The 24,859-nt window shown below is 35.9% G+C and overlaps 1 protein-coding gene across 1 annotated transcript; it reads right to left on the bottom strand.

Annotated features, from left to right (window-relative positions):
• Nucleotides 1-15: 15 nt before the first annotated feature.
• Nucleotides 16-23,680, bottom strand: LOC117655578 (sodium-coupled monocarboxylate transporter 1-like). The gene is made up of 15 exons (XM_034403161.2): nt 21,587-23,680; nt 20,774-20,839; nt 19,721-19,772; nt 18,441-18,508; nt 17,852-18,006; nt 15,564-15,704; nt 14,415-14,544; nt 13,927-14,015; nt 12,971-13,080; nt 12,589-12,656; nt 11,233-11,319; nt 10,591-10,790; nt 9,598-9,701; nt 7,116-7,201; nt 16-1,554 (listed from the first exon to the last, which is right to left on the bottom strand). The coding sequence occupies exons 1-15, from the start codon at nt 21,935-21,937 to the stop codon at nt 1,441-1,443; spliced, it is 1,821 nt and encodes a 606-aa protein (XP_034259052.2). The 5' UTR covers nt 21,938-23,680; the 3' UTR covers nt 16-1,440.
• Between the last annotated feature and the right edge of the window lie 1,179 nt (nt 23,681-24,859).

Genomic DNA, 24,859 nt, shown 5'->3' with positions numbered 1-24,859 from the left:
ATAGTCAAGAACAGGTTTTTTTCCCAATTTAGTTTTATTTTCTAAGAAAAGACTTATTTCATAGAAAGGATATCCTGCTCTCAAAATAACTTTAAATACATTATTCTGAAATTAATTAATTGATTTTCCATAGACAGGTCATACCCAAGTAATTTTTCTTCCAAATATACGCATATAGAGTTACGAGCTAACCCCCACCCCCTCATTCCTTAAAAAATATTCTTATTCTTCTGGTTAGCTCACAAACCTTTAGTCTTTATTACATACACAGATAATCAGTCTTCCAGAGATTCACAGCCATGTACCTCATTATTCTATCATACAAATACTATGAATTCCCAAACTCTCATTGGCATTTTAAAGTCCCTTTCCCAATTTTAGCCCAAAAGCTCCAATCTTTGACTTGTACCACATTTTTTTTTCTTCAGTGTTCTGAGTCCATGGAGTTGTAAGATCTATTCTTTGGCAAAGAAAAGGAGGATGGTAGCTTTGCTGCTTTCCAGTTTTTTTTTAAAAAAAAAAAGTTTTAAAAGTTTTTAAGATTTTAAATAAAAAGGTACAGCTAACTTGAGAAGCACCAAGAAGTTTGGGATTGCAATAAAAACATTTCTCTTTTAATATAAAAGGACTTATTTCTGAGTAAACTTGTAGGATTACATTCTGATCTCTATTGAATAATTCACACTGGACCATCTCTCACAAATTTGCATTAGGATGCAAAATCAATTGAAAGAATTGCAGGGCTATGTTTTTAGTTTTAATCTGATAACATAAACGCTCTTACTGCACTGTGATAGATGCTGTAAGAAAGACATTTGAAATAGGGAAATTTATATGTAACCATCAATATACCTGCCTTTCTGCGATTTTAGTACACTGACCATAAAGGATCCAGGAGAATAAAGTTCCACATGAGATCTACACATGGGCAATTATCCATGTTAACATGCAAAAATCAGAGCATGAAGAAATGTGTAACCACCTGGGTGATGCTAAAGACAAATAAATGAAGCTTTTGGAAAATAAGCATGGCAATGCAATTGTCATGTCAGAAGTAAAGTCTCATTGAGTTATTTGATCTTAATCCCAAATACACAGATTATAGCCAACAGCCAATGAAATAATAAAAAAATATTCATAACATAGTTTTCATTTTGCACACAATTGTGTGACAGGTATTAATTTCCAAAATGAGCTTCACATATCTTCTGAAATCAGAATGTTAGATATATTATTGTTTCCATATTTTTGCAGTTACCTTTTGCATAATGTATTCTTTAACATTGTCCCAGCCAATATGGGATGAAGTTAAAATATAGATGGGCAAAAGTTCGGGTTAGGATGAAATTTCTAATGTATTCTCATGACCAAAACTTTTAGTTGTATTCCATGTTAATACATTTGAAATAGCTGCCAACTTTAGCAAAGTATCCAACATTTTCACAAATAACTATCATTTCCGCTTTTACTGTCTGTCGTCATTTCAATATGATTGAAGGCTGGATTGTCAGTTCCTTCATTGCATGGTGTGCAATTCAAAACTTTTTTATCTTCCTGGAAAACAAAATATATGTTTAGAATAAATGTAATAAAGAACAATAAATGTAATAATAAATGTAACAGCTCAGTAAATAGATGTGATTTTGCTTAGTGACAAAATAATAGTAATATTATACCAGGCAAATTATCCTGGGGAAGAGGTTCCTGGTGGAGAAGAAAAACTCTTATAGCTATCTGGGTATCAAACCATGCAGGGATTTAAGGATTAATAGCATGATACTGAATTGTACTCAAGAAGGGACCAATTATTTATTTATTAGATTTTTACCCTACCTTTATTTTTTTATATAAATAATTCAAGGCAGTGAACATACCTAATCCTCCTGCCTTCTTCTATTTTCTCCACAACAACAACCTTATGAGGTGGGTTGGATAGTCCAGTTAGCTTTCATGCCTAAAATAGGACTAGAAATCACCATCTCATGAATTCTAGGCCAGCACCTTAACCACTAGACCAAACTGGCGCTCCTTATATTACAAAATTACTTAGTTCCTCAATGATACTTAAAAATGACCAGTGTGCCACACCTTATGAATAAACAGTTTGGTTAAGGTACCAGGCTAGAAAGTGGAAGACCATGAGCTCTCATCCTGCCTTCGCCATGAAAGACAGTTGGGTGACTTTGGGCTAATCAGTCTCTCTCAGCCCAACTTACATCACAGGTTTGTTGCTGTGGGGATAAGAGCAGGAGAAAGATGTGTTGGATATGTTCGCTTCCCTTGAATTACTTGTAAAAAAAAGTAATAAAAGCAGGATACAAGTAAATAAAAAATAAAATGAGGTGCTCATGAGAGTTTATATTTAATCATAAACAAAACAGAATTTAAAAATAATTTAGAGATTTGGGGAATTGTGCTTTTTATTTCTTAATAATCCCCTGAATGATCAGATAGTTTTGAGAAGGTTCCAGCATTCTTCTTAAATGCCCAAATCATAGTGGTGGTCCAGGATAATATTTACCTGCTTGGGTCAATACATTAGCTGCATTGGCTAGTGAAAAACAACATTTGATCATGTCATTCATTGACAATTGCAGCATTAGATTATTGCAATGTGTATTTATTCTATCAGGTGGTCGGTGAAAACAGTCTGTTCTTTCTATTTAACATATCTGCTTATCTGCTGCCAAGTGTAAATAAGACAAATGGAGCATCCTCATAGGCTTTCAATTTCTGTACTGAAACCAAAAACCTAGATACAGATACCAACAAAAAGTCTAAATCCTAAATATCTCAAAGATAGGCCCTACTTCTTGGTTATTATCAAGTTGGTGGGGAGGTGGAGGTAGGATGGCGTGGGTTTCTGTGCTATGGATTTTTAATTTTTTAAGCAGCCCAGAATTACTCTATGTGAGTTGGGGCAGCCATATAAATTTGTTCAATAAATAAACAAATTTCAAATAAATTTTGAAACAGGGTCCTAATTGAGATATGATAAACTGAAAGCTAGTATCTTACCAAGAAAAATACAAAATTCCAATGCCCACCCCCACCCCTTTCTTTGGAACACCATTCTTTTGGAAGTTTAGAAGGGACAAGATTTCCAAAAGGAACTGAAAAGTCTTTCCTTGAATAAAGTTATGTATAAACAATTCCCTCACTAATGTTAGCTTTCAGATAGGAATGCTAAATTTTTCACATAGTTAATAAAAGATAACCAATAAAGAAATGGTAATTAATAATATAATTGCAAATTATTTCAGCTTTTCAGAATCAATTTTATTGTAAATAAATTTTTATAAGTTATAAGTTAATCAAGAGTTTCATTTTTAAGATATAGTGCCTAAAAAGAGTTGTTTCTGACTTTTGGTTGGTTTAGACAATGTTATAAAAAAGATTTCTGTTTGTAAAAGAAAGCACTGTGCAAAAATGTCTATAGCCTAACTCATGGAGCCAGGCTTTGATCATCTAACATTTTGACAAACTGTGGATCTCTTGAGTGGAATAATTTCTGGGACGGCTTTTTAGTGCTCATATATAGCAGAGAATGTAATAAAAATTTCCACTTGCCAGATTTGTCCATCCAGGTAAGAGTATTAATATCTGGAAAATGGTGGGTATGATGTGAAAAATCAAAGCCCTACCATTTTTGTACTTGCATGCAATGTCAGTGCATGTACAAAAGAGATAGAGTTTAGATCATGATATTATACCTTCCATTTTGCAGATTTTGACCTTCCTCCTTGGAAATCACTATAGTAGCAGAATCTGATAAAGGTCTCTTCTGTTATATCCTTAGTGCCTTCAGCACTATAACAAAAGCTAGTTAAGAATTAGGTACTTTTAAGATTGAGAACTTCTTCAATACTGATTTTCTTTTTTTATATAATAATATTTCATAGCCAGAAAAGTATAATAATGATCAAATTTACTTTCCCACAGGTTATCAACATATAAAATTTACTATTTATATGCTAGATTCGGTACAAATTTAAACAAATTTATTAATCTACTGCTTCTTGGAACTATAAAGTTATATAGAAAGGCAAAAGTGGGGTGACTATTTAAAGCTGCAGAATTTATCTAATATTTAAAATACTGTTTCATAATATCTGAATTATATGTAGCATATGAAATGTCTTCATAAAGACATTAAATCTTTTCTGTGGTGAGATTAAAGTACATAGTTGGCTGTTCAAAGAAAATTGTGACCAATATCATTTATAATATGTATATCCCTATTACACATATTTCATGACTCAATGTCATTCTGACAGTAGCCAATTATTTATTCAGATAACAATCAAGAGTAATATTGATGGAGTAAATATTGAGGGCAAAAAGAACTGATAACAGCAAAACCATATCATAGAAATAAATCATAATAATTTAGACCTCTGCAATGGATTGTACTTGGACCTATCTTTGAAGATAATATGAAAACTTAATTTAATCAAATATAATGATTATCTGACTAATTAGGGGACAAATCTATCCAATTATGTGACTGGAGTGTGTCAGTAGGTGTACTGTTTCTGTGCTCAATTCAAAACACTGGTTTGTTCAAAGCACTTCAAGCACTAAATGGATTGAAGTTGGAGTATCTAATACAGTGGTTCTCAATCTTCCTAATGCTGCGACCCTTTAATACAGTTCCTCATGTTGTGGTGACCCCCAACCAGGGGTGGGTTCTAATTTTTTTTTACTACCGGTTCTGTGGGCATGGCTTATTTTGTGGGCGTGGCTAGCTGGTCATGTGACCGGGTGGCCATGGCTATGTGTATAGGGACTACTCAGAGGGCTGAAAAAAGTCATTTCTGATAGGTCCTCGCACTTTTGACTGGTCCTCACACTTATGACCATCCTCACATTTATGCCTGTGCAGCATTCTTAACAACCATGTCAGTCATTTCACAACTGCTTCTCTTCACCATGGTGATAAGATAGGGCAAAAAACGTAAAATGTGAGGACAGTCGTAAATTCAAGGACTGGTCAAAAGTGCGAGGACCAGTCAAAAATAACTTTTTCAGCCCTCTTGAGTAGTCCCTGTGCACAAAAGGACTACCCAGAGGGCTGAAAAATGTGATTTCTGGCAGGTCCCCACATTTTTGACCGGTCTTTGCAGTTATGACTGGTCATCATTTATGCCCATTGTACCATTCTTAACAACCGTGTCACTCATTTCACAACTGCTTCTCTTCACCATGGTGACAAGATAGGGCAAAAACATAAATTGTGAGGACAGTCGTAAGTTCGAGGACTGGTCAAAAGTGCGAGGACCAGTCAAAAATAACTTTTTCAGCCTTCTGAGTAGTCCATATGCATAAAAGGATACAGCAATAGAGAGGGATGAAGGAAGGGAAGGGAAATTAGAATAGGAGTGAAGGTAAGAGAGGGAGGAAGAGAAGAGGAGAAGGAGAAAGGAAGAGGAAGTAGGGAGAAGAAGAAGAGGGGGGGAAGAGAAAGTAAGTAAGAAAGAAAAGACAGAGGTGGTAGGTTTGAGGAGAAAGATTGCTGTACAATAAAAAAGATGAAAGGGAAGAAAGCCAACCCCAAACAAATATAAAGATATTAAGATAAAGAATGAATTGTTAAACTTTAAAGAATAAAAGAGAACAAATAGGAATAAATAGCAATAATTAGAAACACACATACAAACATACAACATATTTTCTTTGAACAGAGTATTTGGCCGGTTCACAAATTTAAACAGTTGTAGGAGGTTAGCACCCACCCCTTTCCTAGAAGAATGAAATATTTTGGGAAATATTAAAAAGGCAGAATATTATATTTCCCTGGATGAGAAATGGAGAAGCATATTTTACAGACAAAGCAGCTCCCACCTTCCTGCCCCCCACCCTTTGTTAATGGGCCAGAGGCAGAAAGTCAATCCTTTGTCAAAGGACATTTGCAACACAATAGCAACAGAAACTAACACAATGGGCCCCATCAAGCCATGTGATCCTGTCCACCATTAAAACATCTTTCCAAGCAGTCTCCATGTTTCCAGTGTCTTTTTCCCCACTTGGAGCAGAACCCAGAAGGATATTTCTTCCAACACAGTATTTAGTCATTTCAATTAAATTTACAATTTCTTTATTTCCTTTTTACCATATTTATTCCTCATCTATTTTTTTAAAAAACCAATATTACCCTTCATCCTCATTTCTAATCTTAATCAAATTCAATTTTTCCCTTCTATTCTATATTATACCCCTTCGCATTGTCATCTATTTTTATATCCATCCTCACATTGGTTAATTATGTAATACAGTTGTTTAATACAAATTCAACATTTTAATATAAATCAATTAGTTATATAACTATCTTTTTTGTATATTAATCAATATGAACATGAATATTCCAATTATTTCCATGCAATCCAATTTCTTACAAATCAATTAATTATATTTACCAATAATAATAAACCAAATAACTTCCCCCATATATTCCTCCAAACCACAACCATTTCTGCTTTCAACACAATATACAATTAATAGTATCTCAATTATTACAATTCCCTAGTTAAATAGAGCTTTTTTTCTTTTTGTTTTAAAATCTTGAACCTCCTCTTGCCCTAAATTTCCCATTATTTGCAGTTTTGCACTTACCTTTTTTGGTGAGGAAAAAGAAAAAGAAATCTCTCTGCCTCATTTTGTCACGTTGCAACAAAGACCCTTCCTTAGTTTCAATTTCGCTTTTCAGCATAGGTAGGGGGAAAAAAATTGCTCCAGGAATTTACCTCTTTGCAGCTAGCTCTTTGAAGCCCCGCAGCAAGAATTTAAAGTTTTTTTTCCCTCTAGCCACCAGCTGGGACTCCGGAGGCAGCAATAGATTGGGAGTGGGCGGGGTAAGCGAACGGCGACCAGGCGATCCAACAGAGGCAGAGGGTGAGGGTGAGTGAAGGCATGGGGGTGGCGAGAGAGGGCTTTGGCAACCCCTGTGAAATGGCCGTTCGACCCCGAAAGGGGTCGCGACCCCCAGGTTGAGAACCGCTGATCTAATAGATCCCTCTTCTTATATACTGTAGTGTGGACCCCTCTGTCATTTTTGGACTTTTTGTTTCTTTGCAATCCTTATCTGTCTGGAGTCAAATAAAATAATGTATACATACTTGTTTCAATTTACCACGTGAGAAATTACAAAAAAGATCCTCTTTTTTGAGTAAGAATATTTTGTCCACATTCTGCTTAAGTCCTCCTGAAAAGCATTTATGTGGTTAGTTAAAATACATTCACACAGTTTAGAATCTGTATAATTAAATCATTATTTATGTAAAACAGTAACACTAGTATTAACATGAGGTGGCATGAGATGGTGTGTAATCACTTTCTAATTTTTCTAACTTGTTTTTACTTCTGTTTTTAACTTGGTTTTTGCGTATGTCTTTTTTATATGGTTGTATGGCTTTATTTGTAAACTGCCCAGAATCACTTCAGAGAGATGATCAGTATGTAAATTTGATAAATGAATAAATAAACAATGTTTCTTGAATTGTACAGTTTATTTATTCATTATTACAAATCTATATCCTACCTATTTACTTCAGTTAAACATATCCAAGTTGAGTTAAATCATTGAATCTATAAAGACATCAAGGTAATAATAAGAAACTTCATATAAAATAGTGCAAGCGTAAGATAAAAGGTCATGCTTTTTGACATAGAAGAACCGTGTGAACTGGGATGTTTAGAGGTTTATTTATTTATTTAGATGTTTTTAAAATCCTACCTTTATTATTTTTATAAATAATTTAAAGTGATGAACATACCTAATACTTCTTCCTCCTCCTATTTTCCCCACAACAATAACCCTGTGAGGTAGGATGAGCAGAGGAAGAAAAATAGAAAGAGACAGACAGAGAGAGATTGGCCAAAGTCTATCAAACACTTCCTAAATCAGTCTTCTCCAACCTATGTTACACCACAGCCAGACTGGAAATTCTGGGAATAGTCTATAACACACGGAAGGTAATAGGTTGGAAAAGACTCCTCCACATAATCTAAAAAAGCAGGAATTTACAGGACAGCAATCATTCTTTAGATGTTCTAGCTCTAAATTGTTTAAAGATGTACAAATAACAAATTCAAATTGTGTAGGAAATGAGCACAATTTACATCACAGTACATTTGTATGCAGTCATCAATCATCTGAATCAGATGTTATTCAAGCAACCTCCATGTTGGAGAGAGACTGACTGAGCCAGAAAGAAGAGTCAAGCAGGGAATCCCTAGTGCAGTCCTCCCCACCACCCTGGGGCATGTCCCACTACTGGGCCTTAAGCTGTTTGTAACAATGGTGGGTTGCTACTGGTTCGCCCCGGATCGGGTGAACCGGTAGTGGCGGTGGGAGGCTCTGCCTACCTGCCTGGACGCTTCTGCGCATGCACACCCACATGTGAATCCACGAGTGAATCGGTAGCGACTGGTTTTGAACCCCGCCCCTGGTTTGGAACTGGGTCATGGAGGTGGTGAGCGACTGCGGGCATGCATCCCGACTTGCACAGGCAGCAGGCGAGCACATGCGCTCACACAGAACTATCCCCCCTCCCCCCCGCTGGTGAACAAAACTGGAAAAGTGGGGAAGTCTGCCCTAGTAGACACATGAGGACACAACTTCCCTTGAATCAGGGGTGAAATCTAAAATTTGTTACTACTGGTTCTGTGGGCATGGCTTGGTGGTGGGGTATGTGACTGGGTGGGCGTTGCCAACTTTTTTTTTTTTACTTTTAAAAGCATTTTTTTCTACAACCTTAAGAGGTTGCAGAAAAAAATGCTTTTAGAAGCCTCTGACGATCAGGCAAGTCAGCTGGGATCGCCAGAGGCTTTTAAAGGCATTTTTTTTTCTACAACCTCTTTGGCTGAGGAGGTTGCAGAAAAAATGCTTTGAAAAGCCTCTGACGATCCCAGCTGAGCCGCGCGATCATCAGAGGCTTCTTTTTTACTTTTAAAAGCATTTTTTTTCAGACGAAGAGGTTGTAGAAAAAATGCTTTTAAAAATAAAAAAAACAGCATCTGATGATCGCACGGTTCAGCTGGGCATGGGGGGGGCGCAGAGATTTTTGCTACCGGTTCTCCGAACCACCCACCGCCATCGCTACCGGATCGGGTGATCCGGTCCGAACCGGGAGCATTTCACCCCTGCCTTGAATGCTATTGAACTTTATCTACTCTCACCCAGGTGCAAACCATCAGTCAGAAGATTCCTGTGTATAGGCTTTAGTAATAAAAGAAATTGTTGTGCAATAAGAAATCCAATTGTTCTAAATCAATGTATATTATTTTAATGAATAAGATACTTTATTTGCCTAGGCTCTGAAATATGGACAGACTTTTATTATAGAAGAAGGGAAAAATGTAAATTAAAAGATTAATATTATAAATAAACCAAAAATTAAAACTCAATTCCCAATGGATATTTAATTTTTGGATTCTAAAAATCCAGGTATTGATGCAATTTCAAAGCAGAAACCTAATCCTTACATCTTGATATTATAAAGTTAGATATGATTTTATGTAGAGCAGGGTTTGCATTATGGTCTTCTAGAAATAAATCTATACTGGAATAAAAGCAAAAATAGAGGAATCATTAATTACCTGTCAAAAGGCTAATGACTATTCCCACACCAACTGTAACCAGAGTTCCAAGTGGGCTTAAATACAGATAGGATAAGGAATACAAAGAATCTGCCAGGACGGGTCTAGAGGGGCAAAAATAGAATTTTTTGATGTACTTCCACAATTCATATGAAATCTCACAATGACAATGTTATATTAAATGTAAATATTTAAAACAGTTTAGCAAAGCAGTAATGCAGTCATAATGAGAAGCTCTTGCTGTCTTCATTCATACAAAGAAAACAGTCTTGTGCCCGCAACAGTATTGTGTATGCACAAAGCAGGCAGAGGTTTCATTGCAACAGCATAAAGTTCCTTTTGTCATTCTGCTTGACTTTGGCCACTCTTGTGCACGCTGTTGATTACAGTCACAGATTACTCAAAAGTGAGTCTAGACTTTCAAGCTAAGGAAAAACCAAAGCAAAGTAGGTGCTTTTCTTCTCTGTATCTGAATATGATACATAGATTAAAAGCAGTCACAATAAAAACATAATCCCAGATTTGTTCTAATTATATCTACCGTAACTAAAGATTTGACTTCAGGTCTTTAGAACATGATGTTTCTCTGCAAGAGAGACACTATGGTGGCCAGGTTTACCTAACATATTAAACATATTAGTTTATTTGATTTTGACTGTGTGTAATATATTCAGTCATGGAAATGTGGCAATCATATTTAATGGCAAATATATAACATAACATAAGCAATTGTGGCTTAGTGAATCATGGTTAAACAAATAATGGCTTCACACAATCAATAGGAATGGAAATGAACAATTATCACATTCTCTGCATGTGATGTGCAAAGTGTTACGGTATCCCGTAAACATGAACAGAAAAATGAATACTTGAGTGGGTCTCAAATCCTACTATGCAAAAAATAACAACATTAGTTAGAAATAAAAGACTTACTGTGCCTGGCATAATTAAATGTTACATATTAAGTGGATGGTTAATAAATTTGGCATATACCTCTCACTAATTTTAGTGGTGAAAGCTGGCAGCTCTGTGGAAGCCATTGCATAAACATCTGTGCTTAGGCTGCTGATGTTACAGCCTGTAACTGAAAGAGTTAATGGCAGGGTCCTTAATGACGGCGGTTTATAAATCTGAGATCCAATTCCAACCCAAAGAGTCAGAAAAAATCCACAGATGAGACCTATAAATGCACCCTATAAAACAAGAAATAGAATCTGATCACATTTAAAAGAAAAGTACAGGTGAAAGGAAGAAATCCCACTGTAATTTCTGAACATTGTACTTTTAGTAATGTAACAGATGTTACATTAGTTATTTAGGATTGTGTATACTACTTTCCTAACTTAAAGCAGCCACAGAACTTTTTAATATAATTTAGAACTCCAGAAAGAGAAGTATCTCCAAGTCATCCTGTTGATATTATTTCTGAGATAAACATTATGCCTCTACAGTAACCAAAACTAAAAGAAAGCTAAAGTTTACCAAAATCCTTGCAATTCACCATGGTTTGAATCAATACATTTAATAGCTTCAAATACATTTGACTAATTTGTTTTTTGCAAGGAGACTGAGGAATGTCTTGAATAAGAAGATGGGGCAATAATTAAATAAATAGTAAACAGAAGATTTTCTTACCATAGCATTGACAAATGGAAAAAGGATTCCCAAGGAAAAGAGTCCTAGGAGAGGCCCACCAATCATGCCAAAAATGGTCAATGCTGCCTAAGGAAAACATTAAATTATACATTTGAAAGATTAAAAACTACAAACAGTGCTAAATAGCTTTATTTTCATTTCATGTTAAAATGAAAAGACAATATTTATTTACAATATACTTATCCATTTCTGCTGGGAAAAAAATCAGAACCACAATAGTGGTTATTTGTTAGAATATTTCCTAATCGATGTCTTGCAGATATGTTGGGACTCAAGAATGTTCAGCCAGCATGGCTATTAACAAATACGCTGTAGGTAGGCATTTAGGAAACTGTGATCCTCTCCAGCACATGTGTAGGACACCAGATAGGCAATAGTATATTAACTTACAAATAGGAAACACTATATATTAAGATACTGCACAATTAGTAATAGGAAAGGGTGATGAGAAGGTATAGTTAATCCTTTCCCTCAGTGGTGGGTTTCAAAAAATTTTACTACTGGTTCTGTGGGTGTGGCTTGGTGGGCATGGCATGGCTTGGTGGGCGTGGCTTGGTGGGGAAGGATACTGCAAAATCTCCATTCCCTCCCCAATCCAGGGGAAGGTTACTGCAAAATTCCCATTTTCTCCCAATCAGCTGGGACTCAGGAGGCAGAGAATAGATGGGGACGGAGCCAGCTAGAATGTTTACTATCGGTTCTCCGAACTATTCAAAATTTCCACTACTGGTTCTCCAGAACTGGTCAGAACCTGCTGAAACCCACCTCTGCTTTCCTTGCAAATCATTTCCCCACTTCAAATTGCCCATGATGAATTGGTTAGGTTCTGATTTTTCAAACTAGAGGTAAATATAATTGAAAGGAACATGCCTTAGAAAGCAGAAATGACCTATGAGGAAACTATTCCCTTCCTTTATATTTTCTCTGCATCATTTGCTTCACCTTAAAATAGCTTTTAAAACAATAATGCATATAAACACAGACAGACACAAACAAAGGAAAAGGAAAGAAGAAAGAAAAACGAATAATTTTATGCTGACTTTTGGTTGATTTTTACTGACTTTTATTTGTAAATGTCTTATTGACACATCACATGTTTGTGCTGCACTCTTACACGGCACTTATCCTGTGCTCATGCTGAATCAATTCACTGCAGGATGAAGGCCTCTTCAATGAAGATTATTGACTGCACTGACTTACACTATTGAGGTTCATTCAATGCTAATACTACAATTAAAGTAAGTCCAAAGTATAAAAAAGAAGAATCCATTGAAAGGAATAAGGGTTGCTTTGCTTTCCAGAGAGATTTCTTGACAAAGAAATTATTAAAGATACCTGTAATAATCCTCCTAGAACTGATGCCAAAGCAGCCATAGCAATGCACACAGCACCATAAAATAAACCTATGTGGATGATGCACACAAAGAGGTCAAATAACAGTTTGTCAACAATAACAACAGCAATAACAACAATAATAACAATGTCAAATTTGGCTGACTGTGCAACCAATCATAATAATATGCTTTTTTCACCATACAGACTTTTTCTTTAAGCATATAGCCATTTAGCTTATATAAATCACTACAAAATAATAGCTAATATATATTAAAAATAGTAATTGTAAATTTTAATATTTAATAAACCATTTTAAAAACCAATTAAACACTATTCTCCTTAAGATAACTTAAATTTAAAATAAATATTAATGTATACTTACTCATTCCCATAGAAATCCAAGACAATTTAATTTCAGTTAACGTGAAATAAGGTTTAATGAGGTCCTCTACAGTCACAGCAGCTAAAGCATTGATGCTAGAGGACACTGTACTAAGGCGGGTAAAATAGAAATCATGTAATTTCATATCAATTTAAAGGTGTATTTCATTTGCAATCAAATAGTTACTATAGTGCTTATTATTTCTGCTGTTAAAGTTAAGCAGCTACTACAATAATTAAAGGACATTAGTTTTTCAAATAGTTTTATCTATTATTTAGAAAAAAAGCCCATAATTTAAACACTCTCCATTCTGTTCAAAGACATTCCTAATGAAACCTTAAAGAAACCAGTCTCTATAATAAAAAAATTATTGACCTATTATAACATACTGTATGTTATAATAAGCCATGATTAGAATAAACCACAATGGATTATGCTAAAAAAAAAAGCACATTTTGGTTTAGCATAATGTACCAATCCAGTGACTTTCATTTCTCTGCAAAATTTTCCTACGTTCGCTTTTCTTTTTATTTACTAATATTATTGTTACTAAAAGTTGTTAGTTAAAACATTTTAAGACAAAGAGCAATAGTATTCCCATAAAATACAGTTACACGTTCAATCTAACATACTAATAAAATACGTGCTCTCAGCTCACATTTAGATGAATTAATATCTGCATCACTTAAAATAATTGTATAAACAGTGAAGCTGTGCTACATAATCCTATATGCAGAACTGGGATGAGTGGCTGTATAGATGGTTTTAAGGGGAAAATATATACATCTGTTTACTTGGAAATCCCATTCAAATACAACCATACATCTTTGTTAAGAAATAAGACTCCTTGAGTTCAATGGGTATGCCACTGCATTTGTTATAATGTTGCTATTTGTCATTTGATTCCATTGAAACCTCCCCAACTTCTCTGTCTACTGAATTTTGAATTGACTTACCTTAAAGTTCCACTATAAGCACAAGCAACAAAAAGGCCTGTCATTCCTGGAAACTCTTGTAGAATTTCCAATACCAGATAAGGCATGAGCTGAAAAATGCAAATATCACGTATATTTTATACTTTTATTTTTATGTGTGGTTTTTCTCTTACATTCTTCTGCCTCACTTACAATAAAAGATAAATACTTTTACGTGCTAAAAGTATGTGTAAAATAATCTTTCAAACTGCTTTTTTTTAAATGTAAGGTAAATTCGTGGTTCAAAATTGGCATAAAAATACAACATAATTCCTCAATTATGCATGGCATCTTTTGGGAGACATTATCCAAAAATGTAATGTTATTAATTCTTTAACTTTTCCTTCAAAAAGGGTTTCTTATAATTGCTCCTAGTAACTGCCTGTAATTAAATCATATCCCAAAAGCAAATTGAAAATGATAGCCCTGATGTTTATTTAGCATTAATTAAGAATGTTTTAATACTAAACCTGGTCTGGTGCTTCCACACATTTTGCTGTCCATGGGTCACAGTCCTTAAAAATAGAGTACATTACTAATCCACATAACACTGCACATGAAAGAATTATCCAGAGTCCCACAAGGTTTAAATAAAGAGATCTATGAGGAAACAAACAAGAGGGTTTTTTTTACTTTGTATAGAAATATCATAATTTTTTTAGCATTATATAAGTACACATTGCATTGTATTGTACCTGCATTCATTTCTTCTTTGGCAGGAAAAGAAAAAGTCTCTGTTAGATAGGAACGTACTGGTTTATTTGGCTTAAAAAGTTGTGCAAATATTCCAGTAAATGTAAACAGTTACATACATGTAAAAATCATTATCTGACTTGCCAGGATTTCAGGAGGTTTTCCCCACATGAATTAAAACAACTCTTCCTGGTGTTTAATTATTTTTATAAGGATTTAAAACATTGTAATATTCTTATTATTGTAAACGTACCCCAAGTGTAAGATGTTAGAAAAATATGGAGACAAATAAATGAATAATCGAATAGAATAGAATTTTTTATTGGCCAAGTGTGATTGGACACACAAGAATGTGCATCATATTGGACAGTATGACATATTATTTTGGACTGTCTTTAGGTCATTTTGAAAATTTAAAATACAGTTGCCAAGAAGTAAGGAATATAATCTGCTAGAACTAATTTCCAAACACCATGCAAATGCTGCTCTTTTTTAATTGTTATCACCCTGTCAGCAGATCTCTTGAACAGCAAAATTAGTTCTTTGCTTAAAACACAGATTGGATATTTAATCTCCAATGTCTATGTCAACAGTTAATTATGCCCTTCATAAGGACATTCTTTACACATACATAAATGGGTAATAAATCAGACAGAGTTTACAAAATCAAAGTTCCATACCTGTTTGAGATTTTAATAATATTGGTAATAAATAATTTGATAATTGATCATTATAGTTATGGTTTATGCCCTTCAACGGAATGTCATATGTAATGCTAAATTCATTGTTACTAAAGTTTTGCATTTAAAAAAGGCTATAATGCATACTACATTATAAGTATTCAGGTTGTATCATTATTGGACACTGATGTTGAGAATGCAATTTAAATTAAAATCCTTGAGCAAACAAACAGAACATTAACTTACAATTTTGCTTGAAATCTGTTTTTGCAGGCAAGATATCGCTGAACTTGAGACTGATTTACTGCATATATACCAAGCCAGGTAAAAGTCCCACCTATAACAATTGTCCAGAATGTATGCCTTTGCAAAGGATTAGGATTGAAGCTATATTGAATAAAAATGCATTTTATAGTATTAGCTAACTAATCATATGTCTATTAAACACTGCTTTATGTTTTCTTTCAATGAATATTTCTCAAGCTTAATTTTAAAACATATTAAGAAATGTTAAATATTAAGTAGAGGTATTGAGAGCATGGAACAATTTTAAAAACTTATCATATAGAGGTAGTTCTCCCGATACAAAAGGTCAATTAACAAATGTTCAAAATTATAACACATACTTCAAACCACTCTGTTTTAAAGTTATGATGGCTCCAGTGCCCCCGGTCATTCACCCTTATGACCGACCCTGGGAACGCTGCAGCACCTCACCATCTGTCTCCCTTCCCTCCCTCCTGCCATGATATGACTCTGCAGTTCTTGGGCCTACTCCCAATGCCTAATGGAAGCAGCTGTCATTTTCAGAGCTCTGACAATTCCTTGCAGAAAATGACACTGCCTTTGGAGCTTTCTGCCCTGGTCAGCTGGCCATTGGGAGACTGCAAACTTCTCCTGGCACTTGCTAGTCTTTGGGTAACCAGACCCTGCATGCTAAGGTAGCAGCTTCAGGCCAAGCTTCCCAAAACCTTTCCCTTACTTTAACCCCCTCTCTCCTCCAGAAAGGGGGTTCCTCTCCTCTTCTTTATTTTTTCAATAAATAAAGCACACACACAAAAAAAAGCTAGAAGGGACAGAGTTGTTAATCTTTCTCCACTCCTCCCAGTGCTAAAACTAAACTTGTCTGCCTTCCAATTTCTATCCCTTTTTGAGAAGCTTACCTTGATTCCAGGCTGAAGAGTAGAGGAAAGGAAGCAAGCAAGCAAGCAAAGAAACTCTTTCTGCAGCTTTTTGCCTTGAGCAAAAATAGTCAGCTCAGAAAGTATAGCCATCTATGAGACAGAAGCGAGATCCCTACAAAGCTTTTAGCTGTTTGTCTGATTGCTTGTAGGACCCAGCTAGACTCTAAGAGTTTCTTTGCTTGCTTGCTTCCTTTCCTCTGTTCCTCTAATCTGATTTCCTAAGGCTAGAAAAAGCCAGGTGAAATTTGCAGTCTCCTAATGGCCAGCTGATAGGGCAGAAAGCTCTAAAAGGTTAGGGAACTGGTCCTTTTTTGCTCCAGAAAGGCAGGGGCATTTTGTCAGGAGAAGGGACAGTGGCAGAACCAGGAAAGGCAGGCATGTCCAGCGTTTTTCTTCTCCATTGTTTGTCGCTAGCAGGACAGTCAACTGTGCAGTGAGGCAAGGGTGGGAGCCTCCCAAGGGGCTGAGATATCTCAGGGGGTAAGAGAGGCCTTGGGAGTCCCAAGGCAGATGGCTTGTGCCTGCACTAGGCCTCCCAGGATCTGCCCCACCCCTGAGGCACCCCTTGCTCCACTTAATGACCCATACATTTGATTAATGAATACCTTGGGTAGAACAGGGATGGTTGATCGTTACTTGAGGCAGATCATTTAATATTTATTCCAACCTCTGACCCTAATGGACAAGCTTCATTACGAGTAATAACTTGAGCCTCCATGTACATCATTATTAATTTTGTCACTGAAGATGCAAAGATTTCTTATGAATAAATTCTAACATTGTATTAAAAATGTTTAAGCTCACACAAAATTGGACATCCAATCTGTTTTTTTCCATCTTTTGTGACCTACAGTATTGTAGTCTTCTTTATTATCTATGTGTGTACTATTTTGGATTCTTCCAACAAACAAAAGCATGTGGGAGACACATCCTACAATAGGTAAGTAAGCTTTTTACTTTATGAAAGTCTTTTTAAATCTGTACTTGTTCCACCCCCCCACCCTTCTCTCTCTCCCTCTCATTTATTTGACTTATATCCTGCCTTCCCATCAAAGCAATTTACTTGGAGATCTCTTTTTATTTCATCTCTCCCATTATAACTTTATGAAAAAGTTTGAGCAGAGAAAAAGTGAGTAATTCAATGTCACACAGTGATTTTTCATTAATGAGATCTTCCTGATCCTAATCCAATAATTTAAGCATTCTAATCAGTAGATATAGAATCAGCCTTATTCTATATCTATTACTGGAAAATATCATTTGTTTGATATAAATGGTTCAAATTAACTACATAACAAATAATATATATTTGAAAGTTTCTTCTCCAGCTCAAATAAATTAAATACTTACTCCCAGAATGTTAATCTTCTTCCATCATACGCATCATTTATTATATTTCCAAACCCCTTTTGTACTATCACACCACGTATAATCACAGATAAAAATCCAGCAATCATGATTGAAGCTTGAAAAACATCTGTCCAAATCACTGCTTTTAGTCCACCCTGGATAGATAAGAAAAGACATAGATTAAAATACAAGGCAACTAACTAATATTAAGAGAAATATAATAGTCATTGGAGTCTAAGACATTCAGTGTATGTCATACAAATATCTTCACTTAATGCAGGTAACAGGTAGTCCTTGACTTACAACTGTTCATTTAGTGACTGTTCAAAGTTACAAAGGCACCAACAATCGTCTTATTAACTTAACAACTGCAGTGATTCACTTAACAATTATGGCAAAAAAGATAATAAAATGGAGCAAAATTCACTTAACAAATGTCTCATTTAGCAACAGAAATGTTGGGCTCAATTGTGATTGTAAGTTGAGGACTATCTGTACTTAAAATAATAGAATATACAGTAATGAATTTGTTCAATTAAGTGTTTAAGCTTTGCGGTTTTAGCAATTTTCAAAATAATTGCAGACTTACCAATGTGCAGTAGAAAGTACAGACTATTCCTGTTCCAATAACTGCACCCCATAAATCAATTCCTGTAACTAGAGAAGAAAAAGTACAAAATATTTTTTAAAAATAAAAATAGCAGAAAATGATTAATCCAAAAATGATTAATTCAAAGCATATTCAACATAATTTTAAAAATTAACTGATTTGAGATTCCAATATGTTCTTGAATAGAAAACTCTCCTGGAATAATGCAGATAATCTAAATCTGCAAACAAAAGTAAAACTCAACTAAAGAGTGAGTCTAATCATTTTCTTGTTGCAAGATTGATATGTATATACCAGGGGTGGGTTTTACTTACCTTTACTACCAGCTTGTAACGGGATCGCGCGCGCGCACTCACTTCTGCACATACGTAGATCGTTGTGATGATGTCAGGGTCAGTGGGCAGAGCCTCCCGCCAGTTTACTACCAGTTCTATAGAACCAGTCCGAACCGGGGGCAACCCACCACTGGTATATACATATTTATTATATATATATTATTGAAGGCTATTATAAAAGTAATGTAGAATATAAATATTTAGGTTTTTGTGAAAAAAATAAGAATGAAAATCATAACAGAAATATGCATTGTATTGCAAATATAACCCACAAGATTAATTGTGAATTGATCACATTTTTTAAAGAATTAATTGTACAGGTAGTTCTCAATTTACAACCATTCGTTTAGTGGACTGTTCGAAGTCACAATGGCATTGAAAAAAATGATTTATGACCATTTTTTATATGACCGTTGTAGCATTCCCATAATCATATCATCAAAATTCAGACCCTTGGAAACTGGTTCATATTTATGATGTTACAGTGTCCCAGGGTCATGTGATCATCTTTAGCAACCTTCTGACAAGCAAAGTCAATGGGGAAGCCAGATTCATTTTATAACTGTGTTACTAATTTAACTACTGCAGCAACTCACTTAACAACTGTGGCAAGAAAAGTTGTAAAACTCACTTGACAACTGTCTTGCTGAGCAACAGAAATGTTGGGATCAATTGTGGTCATAAGTCGAGGATTACCTCTAATACTTTTATAATGCATGTGAATCTTTATTTAATATTTAGAATTGATTAAACCTAAGCTATTTACAGCTGAGTAACATAATTTAGTTATATCACTTTTCAACATTATTATACCTACTGTTCTGATATTGCAACTTGAGTTATATAAATGTGTTCAGAATTAACAGATAGTCAAAAAAATCTCAAAATTGTTCTGCATTAATTTTATTTTATTTTTTTAGTTACCTTGATATAAAGCTAAGGCTGGAGCATAAATGACAATTCCAGTGTAAAGTACCTGAAAAATAAACAAACAATGCAGATTGCTCATCTTGGCCTTCCAAGAACTCTTTGGAAACAGTACAGTGCTGAATTGCATGGTGAATGAAATCCAAACAATATAAGGCAGACGGACATGTTGATAAAAGTGATAGGTTTCAATAATATTTATATAAAATACCAATAAAATAAGAATAGTTTTCATTTTTAGAATCAATAAATAAGAAGCTATCATAATCATGATAAAATGCAGAACATTATTGTCTGGAACAGGCAAAGTAACAGTAACAGTAATTACTTGTAAGCAACTCAGAGTCACTTATAAAGTGAGATGGGTGACCTATAAATTTGATCAATTAAATAAAGAAACAAGTTAATTCTCCGGTGTGCCAGAGAATTTTTAGGATAATGAAAAATTTAATGGAGTAGAAGATGACTGAAGACACCCTTAAATTATTTTAGATTTGAATCCAAGGTATATTCCAACGAAAGAACTAAATGGTAAATATACCACTTTACAGGAAATAAAGAAGTTTGTAAATATCAGTAAAACATTTTCCTGTTCAAAATGTTTAGTCAAAACTTTTTAGTATATTTATTTAAACATCTATTACAACTTAAATAAGCAATCAAACACTTTTTGTCATTGGGGAATGGAGGTTTTCTTTACTTCGTACTTCAGTTTAGTCCATATAAAACAATATAGTTCATAACTTCATATCTGTTTTTAAAAATCAACTTCATTTTACACTATTATTTACACTACATTAAACTTCTTAGTTATGTAATCTACTGCAGAGCTATTAAATATTAAAATTTAGCTATAACAATAACAATAGCACTTAGACTTATATACGGCCCCATAGTGCTTTACTAATGCTCTCTGGGCAGTTTATAATATGAGCATATTGCCCCCAACAATCTGGGTCCTCATTTTGCCAACCTTCGAAAGATGGCAGGCTGAGTCAATTCACTTTAGAAATCTCATAATTAAGAAAAGTATAAAATTAATTTTCCTACCGTTAGTATAATGAAGAGTCCTGTTCCACACAGACGCAGCTGTTTATTAAACCGCATTTCTAGGTACTGTAACAAACAAATCTTTTATAACATTTGTGTAACTTTGAAGAAAGAATTAACATTTTCCTGAAGAATTATTACTTTAGAGTTGTCTAACTCTTTAATCTTGTTTTGTTCTGCCCACCTTTATCATTCTATACTGTTTATATAAATCTACATTCCTCATCAAGCTTTATTCTATACATAATTGTTTTGTTGCATCTACTACAAGGTTTCACAATTATTATTATCCAGTAAGACTTGTGTGTTGAGTCACACATAATTCCATTTCATAAAATGAAACAATCACTTCAGTCTAGGGGGCTATATGACAAGGAAGCAGACTCATTTGCCAGAAGCTGTTCTGTGCTCTCTAAACCAACGCTAGCAATGTTTAAAGTGTGCAACTTTTAAGATGTGTGGATGCATGCTGGTTGAGGAATTCTAGGAGTTGACATCCACCTATCAAGTTGTTGAAACTACTTGACATTATTTTCATGCCTGCTGGGATCACATGGTAATGGGAGATTCATCAGCAGAGTCCAAGTCTATAGGACGAGCTGCAGAGCGTTTTCAACTCTTTCCAACTGACACCTCCTAGTTGAAAATGAGTGATGGAATGGGGAAAACAATAGGACAGTAATTGTTTATGTGTACAATTACTAGGATGTGGATAAAACAATAGTCCGCAGCCAAGGAGAAACGGGCGAGTGCCTCTCCAGAAAGCAAGTATGAGCGGAGGTAAGGCTAGCCGATCGCTCCCTCCCTCCCTACCTCGTAGGTGCTGGTGATTTTCAGGCGGTAGAAGACGGGCAGGAAGATCTCCGCGCTTATAACCGCCATCAACGCGTAGGCGATGGCGAAGAGGCTAAACATGCTCCCGAAGCGGTAGATTTCGGCAGGGGTGCCTAGTACCGTCACGGCCGACATGAAGCTGGCCGTTAAGGAGAGCGCCACGGGAAGGGCTGACATGCTGCGGCCCCCCATCAAGAAGGCTTCGCGGCTCCTCTGGCCACCGCCCGCGAAGGCGTAGTAGACACCGATGGCCGCGGAGATAAACAGCATGATCCCGAAGACCACATAGTCCCAAACGGAGAACCCTCCGATTTGTCTGCAGGTGACCATGGCTGAGCTCCGTGCGCCTCAGTGGCGCTCTGGACCGCCGGCTTCGCTTCCTCGCTCAGAGCGCGCTTTGACTTGTCACAAAGCCCGGCAAAACTCGGCGCGCTCTGCGGAGGAGACGGCCGCTTCACCGGCAACCTTCGCTTCGCACAACTTCAGAAACTGCTGCTGTTCTCCTTCGGGACGAAGCTGCTCCTTTCTGGACGGGTTCCACTGGCTGGCGCTCGTCCCTCGTCCCTTGCTCGGCGGGCGCCCAACAATAAGTAATGCCGGTGTTGATGCCTGACGCCTTTCCCGCCTGCTGTCTTTGACGCGATTGGAAACCAAACCTACTGAGCGAGCTCCTCTCTCTAGTGCCTTGAGGAGGAGGCACTTAATGGATAGGCTCCTTTTTATCCCCGGGTTCAGTACCGGAGTAGTGTCATCGTTCCGAGCATCGAAAGGGGAGGGAAAGAGAGAACAGCCCTAACCGGTCCAGACCAGGAAGACTTTCTCAACTGTGGAATACAAGTGGTGACCTGAGGGCGTGGAGTGCCATAGTCATCCCTGCTCCCGCCCAGCTACTATCTCTTATTATTCAAGTGTTGGATTCTTTCATCCGGACAACACGTTGTAATGTAATATCCTGAGAACCAGGACCCAGTCTTGCCGGTGGATTAAGCATACTGCCAAGTATCCATAGCTTCCATTAATTTATTCATTTAAACTGTCTGACTGATACCATCTTTGGTCTCAAAAGGTGTTCGTTTGTGTGTTTGCTATTTAATCTCTGCTGATAAATTGATTCCACCATTTCCTACTCTTATACCAATGCAGGAATGAATCACCTTTCCCCGGTTTCTCTAGAACCAGGTAGAATATTTGTGAATTATTCTTTATATTACACTCACCCAAGCTAATATTTGCAAGGCAAGGTTGATACATTTTTAATATGATTTGGTTGGCAATATAGGAGCCTGGTGGCGCAGCAGACTAAAGCACTATTATTAACATCAAGCTGTCTGCAATTACTGTAAATTCAAATCTCACCAGGCTCAAGGTTGACTCAGCCTTCCATCCTTTCTAAGGTAGGTAAAATGAGGACCAGATTGTGGGGGCAATAAGCTGAGTTTGTATAAATATACAAAAAGTATGAAGGCTATTGCTTAACGCAGTGGTTCTCAACCCCTTTGAGGGTAGAATGGCCATTTCACAGGGGTCGCCAAAGCCCTCTCTCGCCCCCCCCCCACGCCTTCACTCACCCTCACCCTCTGCCTCTGTTGGATCGCTGGTCGCAGGTCGCTTACCCCGCCCACTCCCAATCTATTGCTGCCTCCTGAGTCCCAGCTGATGGCTAGAGGGAAACAAACCATTTAAATTCTTGCTGCGGGGCTTCAAAGGGCCACCCTACATCTGATCAGTGTTAAAAGAAAACAAATGAGAAGACTGGTGCCTGCAAAAATAGAAAAAAACAGCCCATTTCAGCTTCAGCATAGGTTAATTACCATAAGTAGACTTGATCAGCCTCCGGACTCTTTTGCGGAGGGCTCTGTTGCTAGCTGCAAAGAGAGGAGCAGATTTCTTTTCCCCTAGCTATGCTGAAAAAACGAAACTGAAAGTAAAGCCGGGTCTTTGTTGCAACGTGACAAAATGAGGCAGAGAGATTTTTCTTTTTCTTTTTCCTCACCAAAAAAGGTAGATGCAAAACTGCAAACAATGGGAAATTTAGGGCAAAAGAGGAGGTTCAAGATTTTAAAACACAAAAGAAAAAAAGCTCTATTTAAATAGGGAATTGTAATAATTGAGATACTATTAATTGTATATTGTGTTGAAAGCAGAAATGGTTAAGTTGTGGTTTGGAGGAATATATGGGGGAAATTATTTGATTTATTATTATTGGTAAATATAATTAATTGATTTGTAAGAAATTGGATTGCATGGAAATAATTGGAATATTCACGTTCATATTGATTGATATACAAAAAAGATAGTTTTATAACTAATTGATTTATATTAAAATGTTGAATTTGTATTAAACAACTGTATTACATAATTACATAATGGATGGATATAAAAATAGATGACAATGGGAAGGGGTATAATATAGAATAGAAGGGAAAAATTGAATTTGATTAAGATTAGAGATAAGGATGAAGGGTAATATTGGTTTTTTTAAAAAATAGATGAGGAATAAATATGGCAAAAAGAAAATACAGAAATTGTAAATTTAATTGAAATGACTAAACACTGTTTAAATTTGTGAACCGGCCAAATACTCTGATCAAAGAAAATACATTGTATGTTTGTATGTGTATTTCTAATTATTGCTATTTATTCATATTTATTCTCTTTTATTCTTTAAAGTTTAACAATTCATTCTTTATCTTAATATCTTTATATTTGTTTGGGGTTGGTTTTCTTCCCTTTCATCTTTTTTATTGTACAACAATCTTTCTCCTCAAACTTACCACCTCTCTCTTTTCTTTCCTTCTTACTTTCTCTTCCCCCCCTCTTCCTCTCCTTCCTACTTCCTCTTCCTTTCTTCTTCTCCTCCTCTCTTCCTCCCTCTCTTACCCTCACTCCTACTCTAATTTCCCTTCCCTTCCTTCATCCCTCTCTATTGCTGTATGCTTTTATGCATATGGACTACTCAGAGGGCTGAAAAAATTATTTTTGACTGGTCCTCGCACTTTTGACTAGTCCTTGAACTTACGACTGTCCTCACATTTTACGTTTTTGTCCTATCTTGTCACCATGGTGAAGAGAAGCAGTTGTGAAATGAGTGACACGGTTGTTAAGAATGCTACAATGGGCATGATGACCAGTCATAAGTGCGAAGACTGGTCAAAAGTGCGAGGACCTGTCATAATTCACTTTTTTCAGCCCTCTGGATAGTCCTTTTGTGCACATGGACTACTCAGAGGGCTGAAAAAGTTATTTTTGACT

The sequence above is a fragment of the Pantherophis guttatus genome, chromosome 7, assembly GCF_059756535.1.
Source record: "Pantherophis guttatus breed Tessera chromosome 7, ASM5975653v1, whole genome shotgun sequence".
Classification (NCBI taxonomy): Eukaryota; Metazoa; Chordata; class Lepidosauria; order Squamata; family Colubridae; genus Pantherophis; species Pantherophis guttatus.
The sequence above is the reverse complement of the archived record's forward strand: the minus strand, read 5'-3'. Positions and strand labels throughout refer to the sequence as shown.